At 45.4% G+C, this 19947-nt stretch overlaps 1 protein-coding gene across 1 annotated transcript in view; it reads right to left on the bottom strand.

Annotated features, from left to right (window-relative positions):
- Nucleotides 1-304: 304 nt before the first annotated feature.
- The window catches only part of THBS4 (thrombospondin 4), a 30328-nt gene continuing 10685 nt past the window's right edge, over nucleotides 305-19947 (bottom strand). The window contains exons 6-21 of the mRNA XM_010220354.2: nucleotides 18724-18896; nucleotides 16165-16302; nucleotides 15482-15559; nucleotides 13539-13691; nucleotides 12680-12784; nucleotides 12300-12407; nucleotides 10717-10876; nucleotides 9902-10020; nucleotides 9067-9119; nucleotides 7389-7582; nucleotides 6918-7096; nucleotides 5911-5959; nucleotides 5616-5812; nucleotides 4833-5005; nucleotides 2996-3135; nucleotides 305-525 (exon numbers count right to left, since the gene is read on the bottom strand). Of these exons, the coding sequence (XP_010218656.2) occupies nucleotides 464-525; nucleotides 2996-3135; nucleotides 4833-5005; nucleotides 5616-5812; nucleotides 5911-5959; nucleotides 6918-7096; nucleotides 7389-7582; nucleotides 9067-9119; nucleotides 9902-10020; nucleotides 10717-10876; nucleotides 12300-12407; nucleotides 12680-12784; nucleotides 13539-13691; nucleotides 15482-15559; nucleotides 16165-16302; nucleotides 18724-18896 (2081 nt within the window). The 3' untranslated portion in view covers nucleotides 305-463. The remainder of the gene's footprint in view (nucleotides 526-2995; nucleotides 3136-4832; nucleotides 5006-5615; nucleotides 5813-5910; nucleotides 5960-6917; nucleotides 7097-7388; nucleotides 7583-9066; nucleotides 9120-9901; nucleotides 10021-10716; nucleotides 10877-12299; nucleotides 12408-12679; nucleotides 12785-13538; nucleotides 13692-15481; nucleotides 15560-16164; nucleotides 16303-18723; nucleotides 18897-19947) is intronic.

Here is a 19947-nt window from a genome sequence, read left to right as displayed (position 1 = left end):
AACTTCCTTTCCACCAGGGCTGGAAGGGGTTATGTGACGCACTCGGCTTTGCCCGGCCGCCCCCCTCCCATCCAACACTCCCTTCCTGTGGATGCAGCCTCTGCTTTTTCTGTCTTTGCAAAGTCTTAACTTCTGCCAGCTTCCAGACAGACAAAATTGCTCTTTCCTTCTACCACTGTTTAAAATTAAATCCATGATAGCAGTAGGTTCAATCTGATCCTGACAGTGTTTTCATGAGGTATCTTTACACTACATGAATCTTTACAGTGTGTAAAGCACCTCTGAAAGTAAGTAAACCCCAGTCTATTTTGTCTCCTTTTTATTTTCATTTTTATACAAAAAAAAGTTTGACATAGTTACATCAATGGGAGAAAGCTGCAGTCTGCACTTGTGAAACAACAATCATAAGGATTTAAAATGCATTGTTTTATTGTTTGCAATAGCAATGTTAGTTTGCCTTTCCTTAAATATCACCGACACCAAATTGCTGAGCTTGAAATTCCTGAAAGTCCTCTGGGATTGTGTCTGAAAACAGAAAAATATGCAGAAGTTTAGACTCTTCAGACAAAACCAAGGAACACTTAAGAAATTAATGAATTATCTGACCACATTATTTTTTAAAATGAAGATAACTTTCACCTACATATTAAGAGTGAATTTTCATTGTTAGCCCCCACACTGCTAAAAAGTGATGGGTGAGCAAGACAGTGAGTGCTCCAATGTAAGCCTACAATGGAATACTATCAATTTACAAACCTACTTCCACTTGAAAACTTCAGGCTTCCACTTTCACAATTGCTTTGAACAAAAAGGAGGCAAAAGAAACATTTATCTTGCTCTGTATGCCAGACTGGATTGGTACTGTCTACTTCTCTATTTCTCATATATCCTAATTCAACTTCCCTTGTCATGGCTCTTCATGCTGCAAGTGGGGACAGAAACATTAACCAGGACCAGAATTTTGTTGGAAAAAAATTGCGAAACTGGCAAAAGGAGTCAATGTCAAATGAACAGCTACAATTTCTGTTTTAATGTTGAGTTTGAAGAATCTCTTTGCCAGCGCCCAGGATACCTCACGTGGACCAGAGGGAGTCACAGCTGTGAAGCTGAGCTACCCGTCCTCAACTTGGCTTTGATTATTTCCAGTCTGGCCAAGGACAGGTAGCTCCAGACTAAAAAAAAAAAAAAGGCAAATAATTCTATAACCACATACAGTGTGGAAAACAAGTGGCAAGGCCTTTGTTTTTTTTCTAATGTTGTTTTGTTTTTGATTTTTTTTTTAAAGATTAGTTCCTGAGAAACTAGTCTGAAAACGAAGGAGGAGGTTCCTAGGAACTCCCAAGATTTTCCTGAGTGGGTTTTACGGAATCACTGCAACACTTACAGCAGAGCCTGCCATGACTGAGCACTAACTCCTGCAAGGGAAGCAGGCTCAGAGGAGCATGGCAGGGATGAGGTACTCAGGAATGGTGTAGGATGGGACTCGTTAACAGCAGCTGTGCAAAGAGAGCTGACAGAGTGACCTTTGTTTGAGATAAGCAGCTGTACTCCTTAATTGGAGCAGATGCAAACGTTTCTTCCTGACTTGATCAAAAGAATGTGAATGTCTCCCTGAGATTAGCCAGGCCAGAAGTGGGGGAGCCCAATTATGAGTATAGAACCTCATCAACTAGCGAAGGAATTTCAAGGAGAACAGGCTTGTGCTTGCTTCAATGTACTTACTCCTTCCTGGCAGCTGGGGCTGCCCAGCATCCTGCTGCTGAGTGAACTGTAGAAACCAGCAGCAGACATCCAAGGAGTAGTGGGGGGAGCTGTATGACTGTACACTTGGATTGTGTTTCACTATAGTGCTGGATCACTCAACTAGATCAAAAATCTTGCATAATAATCAAGTATCTTCAAAGCCAACCTTGATATTAAATGATATTTAATATTACTCTGTGCGTGCAGTATCTACAGGAGGCTGGTCAGAGGCTGCTGGAGTCAGACACCTGCTTTCTGCCAGGGAAGCCAGTGGCCACCGTGGCAGCTTTGAAACACGCTCTCTGGGAAACCCTGTACTGTTTGGGTTTCACAGCAAGTAACTTCTACTTGTAAACACTTTGTTCTTCTTTAGAAGATTCCCTGTTTAACCATTTTTGTCGAGTGTCAGCCTGTAAGTACCAGGTGCCTGAGAACTAAGGCCTAGCAATGGCAGATGCTGTGGACCTGGTGCCCATCCCAGTGGTATCTGTGTCTGCTGCAGACCTGGATTTCTGGATGCACCAGAGGCAAACAGGGAAACAATTCCAACTTGGCGGGTAACTTACTTTCCCACAGCCGCCTCAGCAAGGCAGGGGATGGTGTGGGAGGAGGGAGAAGTCCCTGCAGCTCTATCTAGCTGAACTGCTGCTGGGGCAGAAACAGCTGGATGTGATCAGTCTGTGTGAGGTATCGAGGCTTAATGCACTTTATACAGCGGAAGATCAGGGCTAAGGTGGGGGGCTGTCACCCCAACTGGAGACAGCCAGTGTATTTCTACAGAGCTGGAGCAGGATTTCTCCCCATGTACAGGACATCTTATGATCTTGTCCTCTTACAGGCAAGTACACAAGCAATGCAGACTCCTGCTGACTGATCCTCCTGCATCTCCAGAGTTGTACTCAGGACACAAGGCGTTCTGATGTCCTCCGTATATTGCACACACAGAAGGTCCACACCAGCACTAGCTGGTTGGTTGCTTTTAAATAACATAGCTAATTCTGTGCAGACAGCTGTACTACTTAGCTGGCACAGTCCCTGCAGCAGTGACTGCTCAGGGAGCAGCAGTGCTGAGGTGCTAGTTCCCTTCTGGCTGGGCTCACTGCACTGCTGGCATCAGGGGAGACGTTTCACAGCTGCAAATAACTCGTAAAGGAAAAGCCCAGGGCAGGATGCACGATGGCTCAATCCAGCAGCCACAGCACCAATTTTCCACTGCCACTTGCTAGCTAAAATGATGTGAGAGAAACATTACCATTGCAGCGGTATTTCAGGTTGGACCAAATGATGTTTTCCTGAGAGAAGCAGAAAACTCCAAGCCGCCCTCCACGCATAGTAGTGTCTATAGTGACACCAGAATCTGCCACGAGGTCAGAGCCTTCGTAAAATCTTGCTCTTGAAAAAACACAGACAAACAGAATGGATGTCAAGTCATTTCTGAGGCTGCAATATTTATGAGTTGTTCATCATCTGTTTATCATCTGTTTTGCTTCTAGCCTGGGACATGCTCTCCTCCCACACCTAGTACTGGGGCAAAAAACAGTTATCTCTGTTGGAGGTTGGGAATTGGAGTGCACTGCTGCACTCTGGCAAGAGCTGGGAAAAAACTTCCTTTTTTTTTTTTTTCCTTTTCTTATTGTTGCTTTATTTCTAAATACATCTCGCAAGAGCTTTGGACTGTTTTTTCCTGTTCTCAGGACTTAAGTCTTCCACAGCTGATAACTTGGGGGAAAGGAAAATCAGATTATATCAGCTGAAGAAGACCAGATGGAACCTGTCTCACACAGTTTGAAGCTAAACTTTCTGTATTTACAAGCAGTTTGGAGTCTTAAAGCTGCTCTCTTGACTGTGAGATATCTCTAAAAAATGTAAGATTAACTCTAATATGCCAGATCATCAAAACTTGTTCCTAGAAGTGTCTGGAAACCCCCCAAATACATAGCTGCACACTGCCCAATTCCCAATACGTGTTGGGTAGTGAGGGCTGGAGCCAGCGGGGCTGTCCCTGCACGGGCCGCGCGCAGCCCTCGGCGTCGCTGTGCGGGAGGATGCGGGGGCTCGCGGTGCACGAGAGCACTGCTCTCCTGCAGGAAAGCAAGGGCTGGTGAGAGGAAAGAAGGCTCCTATGTTGCTCTCTACATAGGAAAAAAAACAATTCCTGTTATGTTCCTGAGTTCACTTCCTGACTTGCTGAGGCAGTTCAAAAGCGTCCGCACAATGAATGAAACTTATTGTCTTTCAAATTTCCGGGAGAGTGACTTTTTCTGGCTCAAGTGCCTTTTCCCTTGAAGAATCAGAAAAGTTTTGCTAGAAATGTTATAGTCTGCAGCAGCCAGTGTAAACAGTCTGCAGTGAGATGTGGGTGGTGATCTCTTTGGGCCTGACTGCCTTTAGTTTGAAGGATTTCACAAGGCTGATCATCACCTTCTTCTAGGGAGCCTGCAGCCACATGCAGACCTTTGCTTGCAAAGCAGCAACACAGGCAGCTTGATTTAAACAAAAGCTGCAACCCTTTATCTGTTCATTACTGTCCTGAAGCTAGGATGGAAAAATGGACAGTACAAGTGTGCTTAATCTATTTTGTAATTAAGTCAAACTCACTCTATCAACCCTGGAGATAATCTAGATGCTCTGGAACAAAAAAAGTGGAATTATTATATCAGCTAGGTACCACAGCTGAAGTGCAGGGTGGTTATTTCCTGAGGATGAGAATTTCCTGAGAATTCTCTGTGTTTCTGTTCTTAGCCCTCTCTGAAATATTACAAAGTTGCAAAACCTGGGCTGATGATGCCAATGCAGTTTATTTTTTTGCATTTTTGCAGTGATTAGTAGTAGCTTGAAAAAGCCTATTATTAAAACCTGAACAGGGAAGCTTAGCTATTACTGCAGGTCACAGTTACAACACGCAGATAAACGCCTTTATATTGGAATGCCCTTGGGAAGAAAGGAATTGCAGGTCACAAGTGACAGGGCTTCCTCACTGCAAAGCCCTGGCATATTATAAATCCTCAGCCTATTATTGAAATTAGGTGTTAAGAAACAACAGGTTAGTTAGGACTGTGTAGTACCTTCTGTATGCTGTGCTCTCTTACCTGATGTACCCTATTTGGGGTCTGTGCTGCAAGAACCAGCGGTAGGAGACTTTGTCTTTCCATCCTACGTTTCGGGGGTCCTTCCAGAGCAGCCTGACCTGATCGTTGGTGTCCCCCGTGTGCCAGAGGGAGTTGCGGAGGTGCTCTCCAGGACCTGTCTTCGATTTCACAGCCTGCAGAAACACAGTTTTCCACTACTGCCTGCAGGGAAATGCCGCTTTCAGGAGCCTGCAGAAACACCCTCCTTCCAGCTCCCAAGCTCATACCTGCTCTTCTCCAAGTGCAGCTACTGCTTGCATGGAGAAGCAACTGCCTTTAGTTGTTCTCTGAACAGCTGGCACCAAGGAGAAGCAGGCTGCCTGGGCAGGCCATGGGCGAGAGCAGAGGTTTCCCCACAGTGAGACCAGCTTTGGCAACAGTGCACCTCTGCTAATCAGCAGGGTGCATTAAATAATAGAATCACAGAATCATTATGGTTGGAAAAGAGCATCAAGATCATCACGTCCGGCCATAAACCCATCACCATCACACTGCTAAACGATAGCCCTAAGTGCCTCAAATCAGTGCGTTTCCTTCTGCATTTCCAAAGCTCTGTTTAAATTCTCTTTTGACCACTTACAGCCAGGCCCTGATCAGAGCCCCCGCTGGTGCTGAGGTTCCTTATAGCACCGTGCCACAAGCGCCCAGGCGCAGGCAGCCGCGGGCAGCGCGGGCCGACGCGCGGGGCGACGCGCGGGGCGCGCGGCACGGCCGGGCCGCCCGCCGGGGAGCTGCAGGGGGTACCTTCAGCTGGATGCCGGGCTCTGCAACGGCTCTGAAGGGCGTCGCTTGCCAGTACGTCTGCTCCGTCTGCTTCCACATCACCACGTAAAAGCTAGAGCTGTCTTGATAGCCAAATATAAAGCCAGCGTAGTCATCATCTGTCACTGTGTTCACATGGAAGGTGCCCTCAAAGTCAACGCCATTAAAAGCTGTGTAGCCTGAGGAAACACACGTGTTAAAACCAAGCCAGAAGAGATGTGGTCACACACTAAAAGCTGGTCTGCTTAAACCCTGAATTGCAGAAGAGGATACATACCAACAGCAAGGCCAGGGTCACTGTTCATAGTCTGCACAATCTCCATGCCCTGTAAGAGTAAATGCCGGGTGGTTAATGAGCACACATGCCGGGGTGTGAAGAGCTGCACTGGCTCAGCCTGGCACCCTCTCCTGGCCTCCCTCTGGCATCCCCCCGTCATCCCCTTCCTCCTTTTGTTCATAACGTGTCCATAACACTTGTAGTGCTGGATTTAAATGAAAACTATAATCAAATCCTAATGTTCAGCGGCTTGTGCGCACAGAGTTGGGAAGAACTTTTCCCATTGCAGAACTGGCCAGAGGTATGCTGATACTTTGTCCTCCTTCCTCCAGTTCTTCTCCAGAAATCATAGAAACTAGCCAGAATTGGAGATGGAACTGAAAAGAAGGGGGAAAGGGGTTTGTTTTGTTCTTAAATCCTAACCGGTACAATTTTAATCACAGGGTTTGTGATTTATTTGCCTGTTAGGAGTGCGTTAAGACAAGCACATACAGCTCAGCTGACTTGGCAGAGGCTTTGGCAATGGGAGTGAATTGCCCATTCCGTGTGACTCAGAACACATTAGTCTCCTGAAGTCTAAAATGTGTTAGTGTAAATAAGAGTTATTGTTCTCCAACTAGAAGCAGATGCTCTGCTACACAACAGGTTCGAGTTGCAAGCTTTTGGAAAGACTCAAGAGATTGCATTGGCTGCAGGGCTATCTCAGTAAGTGATATGAAGGTCTCATGTTTGTCCTCTAAGCAGCTGTGAAATCTGCCCTGAATGAGTCTCATTGCCTGTAATTATTTTAGTTCATTAATGATGCAGCATCAAGTTGTCATGCACTAAGAAAAAGTTTCCTTCATTATAGCTCCTGCAAAACAGTCAGTTCACTGAAAGTTTTCTATCTATCTCGCTTGCTAGAGGTCCAGCAACAATACAGAGATAGTACTAATATGTTTTTTCAAATTATTTTTCTCAGAGAGTAAGGACAAAAGGGTATTTGTTTGTTTGTTTGTTTGTTTTACCTGGTTCAGAACCACCCAGTTGGGATCAATCTGTGCATCCCCCTCTGGGTCCAGCACCACTGTCTGATAGGCCCTAAAATCTGTCAAGGTGATCTCTGCGTTCTCAGGGCAAACATCAATCCGATCAATTACTGTGTCCTGGTCAAAGTCAGACTCACAGACATCGCCAACGCCATCACCTGAATGCATCAGAGAAGAGGGAGAAGATTTGGGGAGCAGCAAAAAGACACATCAAGCTTGGACAGTGGATTGGGTTGTCCAAGGAGTCTCGGACCCACTGCAAGCAATGTCTGGGGAGTGGACCCCCAAGGAGCTCTGCCTTGGCCAAAAGGGCCCCTGTGTGCTGGGGTCCATCCCGGGAGAGGTGCCATGGAGGAGCAGACCACGCATGTGGTGTCTGCGCCAGGGCCCAGTGCACCTGTAACAGCTGGGGAAGATGGTAGGGTGTAAACACCTACAGATCCAGCTCACCATTATCGTCTTCCTGCCCGGGGTTGGGGACCAGCCTGCAGTTGTCTGGGCCTGGGGGCAAGAGGTCAGGAACGCCATCGTTGTCATCATCATCATCACATTCATCACCCAACCCGTCCTTATCCGTGTCCAGCTGGGAGCTATTAATGACCGTGGGGCAGTTGTCTGTGCTGTCCTGGTGCCCGTCCCCATCGCTGCAAGCAGAGGCACAAAGACCACCACATACCAACATCAGCTCCTGCTCCCGGATGAGAGAGAGCTCTCAAGGGCCTGAGGGGGAAATGCAACAGGGACAAGCCCTGCAATCTGTCACCAGGCTCAGAAACAGACTGTCAGGGCCAGGACACCTGTCAGCACTCGTGTGCCTGAATAGCAAGAAGCCATGGAGCAAACAGAAGCCTCAACAATAAGGTGACAAGAACATGACGACTAGGCCTGGAGCGATAAAAGTGAGTGAGGTTAGGAAAAGAAAACAAGTAGTGCGAGTCCCCAAGCAACAGGCAGCCTGGACACGCGGGGGGCTTGCCAGTGGGCGCCCTCACCCTCCATGCTGCGCACATACCTATGGGAGAACCTGAGCGATTCGTCAGTCTTGTTTAAAATACGCATCGCTTTCACCCTCCTGCACCCTGAATTTTGTGGAATTGCTTTCCCACAGGAGAGCCATGCAGCCCCTAACACCGCGCTCATGCTGGGATCCAGCAGCAGAGTGAAGGAGGAGGAAGCTTGTGCTTCTCCCAGCCCCATAGGGCTGTGTTGGCTGCTTAGAGCCAGGAATTGCAGGGAACGGCCACCCCAGCTGCAGGAAAGGGCTTGGCAAGGGCAGCTTCACCCTTTCTCCGTCCCATGGCTTTTAGACACAACCTGTTGGTGTCCACAGATTTCTTTTTTCAGGTGGGCCTGTTGCATTTCTCAGATTCTGCGTGCACCAGCCTTACTGGTCTTGATTCCCCATGAGAGGTGCTTGTAGCTATGGGTATACCAGCTTGTCCTCCCATGCTCAAGAAAGATGCTGTAATTTTAGTTCACAGCTGCTAATGCCTGCAAGTTCCTGCAGGAAAATACAGCGAGGACCAGGCACATGCACCTCTTGCAAGGCTCATGTCAGGGAGGGCTCCACGGTTCCTACAACATGCAGATTAGTTTGCTTTGAGGAAAAAGAAAACACATTTTTTTTTCAAACAGGAAGAAACAAGACCCTGACGATGACCTAACAGTAAAACCTGTTTTACTGGGGGCCTGGGGCGGCAGCAAGGCCGCCTAGGGGCAGCAGCAAGGCCTGGGAAGGGCCAGCGTGGAGGAGGAGGAGGAGGAGGAGGAGGAAGAAGCAGGCACTCATGGACCTGGACCACGGCACTGCCAACGTCCGCAGCGGTTGAGCCTCAGCCTCAGCACAGGATTTAGCACTTCCCTTTCCTCTGCTTCAGCAAGGAGCACGGGGGAGGACCTGCCACCCCCTGGAGCTGGCTGTGCAGAGGGGCTTCTGCCACGGGGCTCTGAGCGCACATGAACGTGGGGATACAGGTGAAAGGCTCTGCTGCTCCACTGCCAGAACATGGCTCACAAACATTACATCATTTTTGAAGTAAAACATCCACCAGGAGGTACTGCAGCTAAATCCAACTCAGATTAGCTTGTCCCGCCACCGTATGGCTGTCGGGAGCTGTGCACCACATACCTGTCCTGATTGGTGTCGCACGAGTCTCCAACCAGGTCGTTGTCAACATCTGACTGCAAAAGAAAACAGAGAAAATTCCAGCACCAGCTGCTGAGGCATCTGTTAAAATGTCAGTAGTGAAACAAATCATCATCAGATCAAACAATTAAAGCAAAGCATAAAAAAACCCCTGAAAACACATTCTCTTGTCTGCATCATCCATCCAACCAAAAAGTCTGTTTTATTTAAGAAAAAACAGACTATGGATAAACAGGGTTCATCTAGACTGGAGTGAATCAAGCAAGGTGAGTATCGCCTCCAATACTGGAAGAAAACACCTCTCAGGTGAACCTAGTCAGGGTTCATTTCTTGAGGGGCTTTAAAAATGTACTGTGTTTCTGCAAGTAAGCTGCTCCCATTTTTTGTTAGTGACAAAGGGTTTAATCAGAGTTTTAAACATATCTGAACTTTCCCTGATGTCTCACCTAAAAACAGTAGAAGTTTTGCTAAATAAGAACATCAGGATTTGATCCTTACGAGAGAAATACCAGTGTCCCACCATCATGTAGGGTCTGGTACTGGACCCTGAGGGCTTGGAGCAACCCATCTTTTAGAGCATGATGGGCAAGAGATCGATGTAGGAGAGGGGCTAACAACAACCCAGCGTACGAGAAGGTACCCGGCAGTTCCCTCTTCCAATGTCAGCAGCTTTCAAAGCTCTATGTAATCTTCCCAATACCCACTGTCAAAAGTCAAGCACTGTGTCTGCACTGGCTGCCTTGTCCTCATGCATCTTTTTTGAGTTTCAACAGTCCTTCTCATTAAACGAGGATACTTTTTCACTCTGCTCGCTAACCTGGTTTGGGTTGCTGATGGTAGGGCAGCTGTCACAGGCGTCACCAACACCATCATTATCCTTGTCCTCCTGGTCTGGGTTAGGGATCCTCTGACAATTATCCAAAAGGTTCTTAATACCTAAGAAAAAGTGGACTGGATGTTAGTTAAAAACAACTTCCTATATTCACCATTGTGTAACATAAATAGAAAGCAAAGATGCTATTCCTTTTCTGCAACTGCTTTATTCTTCAATGACACTACAGCCCATCTTTCTTATCTATTCATTATTAGAAATTAGGAGTATCTTACTGAAGAGCAGTTGTCCTGTTCAATCCAACAACCTGCACTTCATTAACTACACACACTTTACTCTAGCCTGTTCTCTGTGTCACCATTTACAGGATGGCACATTCCACCTTCATCATTTCAGCTGTGATTTTAAGACTTCTTTTAAGCCTTCTCTAGCAATGAAAATAACAGACCACACAGCTGGGGCATCTGAGACAGGCAACAGTTGGGACACTCAGAAACTCTGGGACACGTTTGGGCCTTCAAGGAATTACTGAGTGACCAATGCCCTTAACTTATACAAGAAACATAGCTCAGTATCTGTATAAAGTGCATGGTGCTTGAGTTGAGGCTAAAAGATATATACAGATACGTAAGATATATAGACAGATATGTAATAATCTAATCATGATGACTTCAACCAGAAGTTGTATGCAGGAAGAGAATGTGTTTTATGACACTTAGCAGCTGGTGAAGGTTTCCTAACAGACAGCTCATTATGGGCAAGTTTCACAAACATCACAGAAACTGTAAAGAATTACCAACCATCTCCATCCATGTCATCATCACAAGCATCTCCTTTCCCATCACCATCAGTGTCCCGCTGGTCATTATTCAGCATATTGCGACAGTTGTCACAAGCATCTCCAAAGATATCCTGGTCGCTATTTCTCTGATTAACATTGGGAGTAAAGACACAGTTATCCTGCAAGAGACACAGGCCCAGGTCAGGTATCAGCTGGGCTCTGAATCCTTCATTTTTTAACTTCAGAGGATTTATACAAGGCTTGTATTCACCACTACTTTCAGGGAAAAGCAATTTGCAAGCAGTTTGATGTTTTATGTGAATGTTAGCGCTGGACCAGTTTTCAGTGGTTTCCTGAAATCTGCTTTCAACCATCCCATGGGAATACTAGATGCAAACACCCAGTATGACAAGGCTTTACCTATAACTTTGTTTTTTGGGGTCTCATTTCAGATAGGCCCATGTCAGCTACCTCTAGGGAAGCCCTGGCTGCCTTCACGGTCTGACTTAGCACTGCAGTGCAGAGGCCCTGACAGCCCCTCAAGAGGCTCTTGATGAAAGATGGTTCTCCCCTCCTGGTAGAGACTTGAACCAAAGTTGAAACATTTGGAAAATGATACCTCGTGATGCAAAAAGTCCTACTGTTTTGTCACCTAAAGTGCTACTGAGCCACAGGACCACCAAGAGGCACAGGGAGATCTATTTCTCAGTGGCGTGAGTGTGTCTCCCTCCACCAGCACATCCACATCCTCACCCCGCCACGCACATGCAGCAAGAGCCACAACAGGGCCTGGCAAATTCACTGCTTGATTGATCTGGAGAATTTAACATCTTTCCTTACACAACATAATGCAATCGATTGCTCCAAGCTGCCAGAATTTTTGTCACGGTGGCAAACTACCCCAGAACAAACCTTCCTCGACTGCTAGCCTGCCCTAGTTCCACATGGATGTCATTATTCCAAACAGAGCATCCCTCTTTGCTTCCCTAGAAGTATGGTAAGCAATACCACACAAATATTTTGGTGTGAAATAACAGTGAAGAGTGAAAGCAAAAGAATTTTTATAGTCGAATTTTTGCTCCAATATACTCTACAGAGTTATCCGCACAAGTAGAGCTCTTTCTCTGGGAGAACCTGATCCAAAGCTTCTGAAGTTATTGTTAAGACAGGCATGAATTTCTGCAGGTTTTGCATTCCTCATCCAGTGTGCCATCTGGACACTTGGTTCTTTAAGCAGAACAACACTAATTTAAGTAATGTTCTTAAGGACTAAGCTATGGGAGGACTGTGACAGAAGAGCACAAGACTATGTCTTGTAGAAGGTGTGTGTTCTACAAACAAGCCATATTTGAGAAAATAAAATTCAAAGCAAAAATATAAATAAAAGAGCACTCACGAGTAGGATTAAAGTGAGGATTTTGGTGAGGAATTTTCTTTTTAGGTCTCATAACAGTTAGCCTGGATTCAGAGAGGTACTAACAATAATGAATGTGGGCTAATCGCAGACAAGATTTCGAAATCACTGCCTACTGCAATAACACAAGACCTTCTCTTAACACAGTCCCCTGGACCCTGGGATGGATGCCCAGGTATACACCGCACCTGCTCATTGGGAATGCCATCTCCATCTGCATCTTCATCACAGGCATCTCCAATTCCATCACCATCAGCATCTTCTTGTCCAGAATTTGGGACAAACCTGCAGTTGTCCTAGATAAAAAAAAAAAAAAAACAGATAAAAGAAACAAAGCAAAACAGACTTAACTGAACACTATCATGTTTTGAATTACTTTTCCCATTATTGTTTTCACCAAATAACCAAATGAAATGATATTTTGTTCAGAAGAACTCAATAACTTGAAAAAGATGAAAATATTTTTATTCATGCTTCTTCTGTTCTTTCTTCATATGCTCTACATGTTTCTTCTATTTTTTTTCTTCCCTCCTCCACATTATTTTGGGATTAAGAAAGAACTTCTTACCTTTCTGCAGTTTTCAGCAGAGCATGAGAGTTCTTCATCAGGATAGCCATCGATGTCGATATCTTTTCCACAAACAAAACCATCACCAGCCCAGCCAATGCCACACTAACAATAAAACACCATTTTAGTATTACCAAAAGGTAATGGTCACTTCAGCATCGCTCAGGATGGACCATGGGTCTTGAAAAGCAGTAATATGCCAAAGGCTCCAAAGGGTATTGAAGTACAGTGAAGCTCCCCTTGCAAGCTGAAAAAATCCCCCTTACAAGCTGGAAAAACTAAGGAATACACTTCAGTCAGACTCTTATAATGAATGTTCACATGCCCTTTTGCTCCTCTGCTCCTAGGGCTGGAAAGCACGGTGTACTACAGCCAGGAATCTTTGATCCCTCTTTGCAGAGAGGTTGGCATTTATTTCTGCAGGCAAATGGGAGCACTGTGGATAAGCAGACTGGATCCCTCATCACAGCTATGGAGCTGAATGTGCTCTAAGCAGCAGCATATCAGGAGAGAAATTTGCTCATGTGATTCTCTCCATGCAGTGACACTTGAGAGTCCTTTCTGAGGAAACTACAGAAGGGGCTAAAAAGGCCCTTCCCGACAAAAAATAGTTGCACAGACACTAGCAACCCACTCAGTACATACAGCATATGAATATGGCTGCATTTAGACATACTGCAAGAAAAAAATGCAACACAGACTTAGATCAGTTATTTTTGTAGTCCTGTTGGACCAGTATGCCATAATTCAGTTAAAAAACACAAACCATACTAATAAAACGGCCACAAAGACTTGCTCAGTTCCAGCCTTCTGAAGTTCAGCTCTCACTGTGAGCACATGTGTGAATTTATCTACTTACCACACACATCACTTCGCCTCGCCGCTCCTCGATGCACCGGGCATGGACACTACACGGATTGAGGGCTCGACTTCTGCAGCTCCTCACAGCCTGGCACCCCCTCGTTTGGTCTCCTGTGTAGCCTGTCTTGCATTGCCCACACTGGTAGGAGCCCTGTAAGAATAAAACATTACTAGCCAGCCTCTTACCTGGATTTATTTTTAAAACAAGCATGTGAATAAGTTTCATGCCACACTGTTTACACGGCGCAAGTGCAATTTTCCATCCATTAAGACCCCTTGCCCTGCAAACAGACTTTTCTTTCCACATACATTCAGGTTTGGCTCCCACAGCCCGTGCTGGAAAACAAGCTCAACTCACGCCTGTGGAGATCAGGTGTAAACACTTTCTGTAAACTTATCAGCAGCTCCTGCCTAGTCATATCAGCATAGCCGAACAAGCAAAGCTTTGTGGGTGCTCTTATTTCAGGCTTAAACAGATTCCATCTGTATCTTAGCTCAGCTGGGGACTGAGTGAAAGAGTGGAACTACGCATTATTTTTGTCCCACATTTAAACTCTGTGCTATCTGTATACTTTAAGTCTGAAAGTGAAGATACACAGGTGACTGAACAGCAAAACGATCACTGGACCATCCGAAAGATATGGCCTATATGAAACAAAATGGTCTGTGCACTTTCTCCTAATTGAAGCCAGGCTAAAATCTTCAGGAACATGCTGAGTTTGCTCAATATATTCTCTTTTGTGCATTAAATAGCCTTCAAGGCAGTGCTTTTTGATCTAACAGTTTGTAAAGGAAGAAAAGGGTGAAAAATCACACTGCTCTGTTTTGTCAGCTAGCAGACTTCCTATTTCCAGAGACCACCAGCCTTCGGAAGAAGGCTAGCCTTGCAATAGGTAAAATATGTGATAGAAATCTTCCCGATATGTAAATAAAATAATTAATTTAAAAAAGAAAAAATGCAGTGAGCCATGAAAACAGCCCCTAGCAACATAAGGCCATGAGCAAGGAAAGACTATGACTTGGAACATCACTGGTGGCCTCCATGATACCCAGCTGGAGAAAGGACCATCTTTACACCTGTAGGTTATTTTTATCCTTTTTACTTGTTATGAACATAGCCTTCTTTATGCAACCATCAGGCTACTGTAACAGAAGAGTATTTAACAGGGGGACAAGTCACATGAAAGGCCAAAATTGCTTCATACCATTAAAATGGTCACAGGCCCTCTCCGCAGGACTGTACCACTGAATCAGAGAGGGCTGCGGTGGGCACGGTCCCATGGAGCACGGTCCCATGGAGCACGGTCCCATGGAGCACATCGCCCAGGACTATGTCCAGATGCATTTTGAACATCATCAAGGAAGGAGGCTCCACATCCCCTCTGGGCAACCTCTTCTGGCGCTCAGCCACGTATTACATCCTTCAAACTAGTTTTAGTTCTGCAGTGCTTGTTTTACTCGGTTATCAACCAGGTCTATAGGTATTAAATATATTGTACCAATTGTAGCTCTTCTGCTCATTGAGCAATACCTGATACTGTCTTCATCACATACCCTAAAGAAGTGAGGATACTGCTCCTACAAAAGGGCACCCATTCTGCAGTGATTCCTACATGGCTAAGGACAAGGGGAAGTAAAGTTCAAATCTTTCAGAGGAGGTTCCTTCCCCTAATATGCTCATAAACACACACAAGTGGAGGGCGAACAGGGAATTCCTAGCATTCTCCAGAGAAAGAGATAAGAATACAGCTAAGTGTACATGTTAATGGTAAATTATTATTGACTATTTTATTCTTATTCATGAAAATGAGATTCTTTGATTTAGACAGCCAACAGATTACATTATTTACCTCTTGAATCAGAGACACAAATACAATCCTATCCTCGTAGAATTTTAAACCAATGATTTTTTTTTAATGCCACAAATGAAGAGGTGCTTACCAATGTGTTCACGCAATGGGAATTGGGAACACAGAGTCCATCTCCATCATTCTGACATTCATCAATGTCTAGGCAGACCTAGCAATAAAACAAAACAACCTATAGTAAAAACTAAGTCAACTTGGATCTAAGTTTGAAGAAAAGCCACGAAAGTTTAGATTCAAACAGGTGTCATAACCTCTCCCAAAACCACTCCAACAATGGCACAGATATAATGGCACAGACACAAGCCAACCCTGAAGAGACATAGTCTGTTAGTTAGTGTCAAAACGTCAAACTTAGGATGGGCTTCTGCTTCAGCCACAAGAGTTGAGAACTATGTCCCCATTGCAGAGCTGTACAGAAAACTTCATAAAAATTGTAGTAAAACAGAGCTTTTCTACCAAACTCTTCCTCTTTCTAGGTCAGAGGCAGTTTACAAAAATCAATAAAGCCTCTCTCTAAAACTGATCAGATGTGCTTCTGTAGATAATAACAGTTTTTTCCTGTCTCTATCCTAATCCTGTACATTAGGCAGTTAATACTCTCATTAAAGCCAAGCAAACACAACAATCAGAGCAATAATACTCTAAGCTCTGCCTAAGTGCACAAGGCAGCTTTGTAGTGTCTGAAATACAAACAAAATGTACAAACAGCCCCCTGTCCCTCACACTGGAGATTGCTGCAAGGATGCTGCCACTTACCTGCTTGTTGTTCTTGGCGTAGCTGAGTCCTACTCCTTGCACTGTCTGTCCTGTGTATCCTGGGGGACAAGTGTCACATCGGAAGCCTGGAGCACTGTTCACGCAACGCACTCCAGGGAAGCAAGGGTTGTAACGACACTGCAAGGACAAGGAATGGACAGAGCACACGTTGATGCTTCAGTGCATACAGCCACTGACTACGTGCAGAGACCTCTCATGTCTCTGGTATCGCTGAATTTGCTGAGGTAATGCTACAAGCAAAAGTCTCTATGTCCTCTGTTCAGAGCTGGTCTGCACAGAAAACACTCTGAGGTACATTTGACCTCATGGATATTCAGTTATTCTCTGAAAGTTAATGGACACATACAGTCTTGCACAATAGCCTGCGGCAGTGGCCCAAGCCAGATAAACAGGGATGTGCCTGCAGCACCCACACATAGGTCACAGGACCACAGACAACCCGCAGTGCTTCTCCCAAAATGCCACATAGCCACCCCATTGCTCTTGGGCTGAAGATGCTGCTCACTTCACTGCCTAATGTGGTTTCACAGAATGTTGTGGTCCATTTCTGTGGATTTCTGGGTGCCTGTGGGCAGCCATATCTTGCATTGCTGCCTGTCAAATATCAACAGCCCCACTGAGTGATACTTGAAAGAGTACTCAAAACATCAACATGCCATCATGCTATGTATGATTCAAAGACAGCAATAAGCAAGAAATATGAAAGAGTTTCAAAAATATAAATTTTTTAGAAATACTTTTCCCTCCCTTCATCACTAGCAGAAAAACATCCATGAAATGATAAGAGAACAAAGGAACATCTATGTGCAACACCAAACATGCAACTTGTGTGGACGTATAAAATACATGACTCTGTACTGCCCACAGTTTGTATTTGCCCTTTAACACACCATCTTTGGAGAGCTGCTACAGACTAATAACCATTCACACACCTTTAATGCAACAGGAAAATAAATATTTAACATCAAAGTGTGTTTGAGGTAAAGATTTAGTAGAAGTATGTCCAAAGCTCACATAAAGCAAATGGAAAAGCTAAGAGAGACATTTTGTCCCCAGTAGCAAAATTTTTAATGTGAATTTCGTCACAGTCAGTAGAGGGCACTCAAATTACATCATACAGACAGCATCGCCCCAGCACGGAGCACACACGCCATCAGCGTGTTAAAATAATGTCTTCAAATGAGCCAGGAATACAGGAGCTTGTTGCAGAGACGTGAACAGTCTCAGAAAGTCTGACAGCAGCTCTCAGTGGGGAAACATTTAGATTTCTCTTTACCAGAACTTGCATGGGAGCTTCTATTTAAATGTCCAGGTTTTAGGAAGTAATGTTCCTTGTTATTTCCTAAAACAATAGGAAAATCACTCAGAAGAAAGGTGTTCTCCTAAAAGAAACTTTGCAAAAGCATTCAAAAATATTACTTCCCATGTTAACAACTTAGCTTACTACAGAAAGTCAGCTTTTTTTTTTGAACATGACAAAATGCAGCTTATTAGACACTGCAAATCTGTCACCATTTTTTATCCCTTTGCCCTCACTGCTTGAGAAATCCTAAGTGTAAACCCATTAGTAAGTGTTTTCTGTTAATGAAAATGCACCATGCTAGCCAGCTTTTAGGAGCAGTATCCACCCAGAAGCTGAGAACTCACGTAGCAGGGAGTATTTCCACAGCATCATTTTGGCAGAAGCTCCTCGCCCTTTCCCAGGTCAGCTCAGTTCTGCCGCCCGCAGCAGCGATGGGGACATGAAGCCCACACACCTCTACGAGCAGAGCCTGGCTGCTCAGAGAGACCCGGCGCTGCCACAGCTCGGGCTCTTGCTTTCTCGCAGTGCCAACGAGAGCAGAGTTGCCCCCACGCTGACAACAGCAGTGACATGCGGCCTGATGCTCTTGTCTCAGCTGCCTCGGGCTCCCCTCCTGTATCCCTGTTTCACATCCTCACCTCCAGCTGTGGCACCTTCTGATGCAGGAGACACAGCTCATGCCACATGAGGCAAAATAAAAGACATCACCTACATCTCAAGAAGCTGCAACACCCAACCTCAGTTCTCTCCTCTGTGTACTCCACAGTTGGGTCTAAGTTGGACACATCATGCCCAGCTGATGACACTTTGCCATAGACCTTTAAGGTTAAGCTGAAAGCACAACAGCTATAAGCAGTGAGCAGAGGACTGGTCTCCACAGCTGGTTGAGGAGCACTACAGTTTAAAGAAACAAACTCCACACCAACACGAAGGGCTCCCACTGGTCAGGCAGCATAATAGCAGATACTCTTTAAAGCCCTAAAAGCATTACACTCCTCTAAGCAGCTTCTAAGCTCACTGGGCTATTCCAAATTTTCACCCACGTAACTTCCACAAAGTTGCAGCAACAGCAAAATAGAGGGGTGGAATCAAATCAGAATATTCACTGTGTAAGCAGTCAGCAAATGCTGAAGACACCAAGCATTAGCAACACATTGCTTTGTACGAAACCAGATGGTTTTCAGCTTTTTTTTTCCTTTTTATATTTTTTTGTTCTGCAAAAGTCACTGTTTTACCTCATCAATATCTGAGCACGTAACTCCGTTGCCTGTGAAGCCTTCAGGGCAGGGGCCACACTGAAATCCCTCAGTTGTCTCTGTGCACCTGACCCCTCTGAAGCAGGAATTGGCTTCACATTTGGGTTTAGGGCGCCTAGGAGGTGACGTTGGAAAATTCACTGTTCCCAAACCTGTAACATAGAAAGAACAGCCGTTCTAGTGATTAACAGAAACATCCATCACGGCTTTCAGCTGTCAAGCACTCTGCAGAGAACCCCACAGTGCTGCTTGGCGGGGGATCCTGTTTCTGCCCCACATACTGTGAGGCTGCAGGAACTACCAGCTGTGCTGGGGTTCAGGAGATTCAGGAGACTTCATGCTGGAAGTCTCACATGGATTGCCAAGCTCCAGACAGTGGAAATTAAGCCTATTTCATTAGGCCTGCATGCTGCTCTTGATTACACATGGGAGCCCTCCTGCTAGGTTTGTCCCAGCACAGAGCTGCTGCTGGGCGAGGGAGTGACACTGTGAAAGCGGGGGAGCTCAGAAGGCCAAAAGGATCTCCAAGAGCTGAAGTTTCACAGTACAGGGCACTCTGCAAGCTTAATCAGCAACACCACCTCTTCATATGAAAAACAGTGCCACGATTCCACAAGAGCAACATCTGACTTAAGGGGAGCAAAGTAGCTGCAGTTGGCAGCAGGCGGGATGCACAGCAGGACAGGCAGTACAACTGCTTCAGATACACAGAGGCCATCCTGGGGAAAAGCAACATTTCCCAGGACTCTGGCTGGTGCTGAACCTTGCTACTGATGCATGCGTTACATCTTTGCAAGATTTAAAGACATTTTCTTTGGCACTTGCACAGGAAGCTTAGTCTTGCCAGTTGTGTAGGAGGGCCATGCAGGGGTGTTCAGGAAGGTATTTATTCCTTCCGCTGAGGTAAAAGATAGCCATTGTTTCATTTGGATCTTAATGCTGTTAACCAATGACTACCAGCTCAGAAGCAGACTATTTTCAGGTGATATCCATGGGATCTTCCTCGGCTTGAAAATATCAGCCGTTCCAGAACAGGATGCTTGCCTTATCCTTTCACTACAACTGGTGCTGAGACTGCAGGATGAGGTGGCATCGCTTGGTTTAAAGCGTGTTATCCCCCAGTATGTGACTGTCAGGGGTACAGAAACTGATAGCTTTTTCCCAGGTGAAATCTATTTTAAATTTGTGACATATACATCCAGA

This window comes from Tinamus guttatus, unplaced genomic scaffold (genome assembly GCF_059628265.1).
Source record: "Tinamus guttatus ecotype Peru unplaced genomic scaffold, ASM5962826v1 Tinamus_guttatus_pri_ptg000064l, whole genome shotgun sequence".
Classification (NCBI taxonomy): domain Eukaryota; kingdom Metazoa; phylum Chordata; class Aves; order Tinamiformes; family Tinamidae; genus Tinamus; species Tinamus guttatus.
This window is presented reverse-complemented; position numbering and strand designations above follow the sequence as displayed.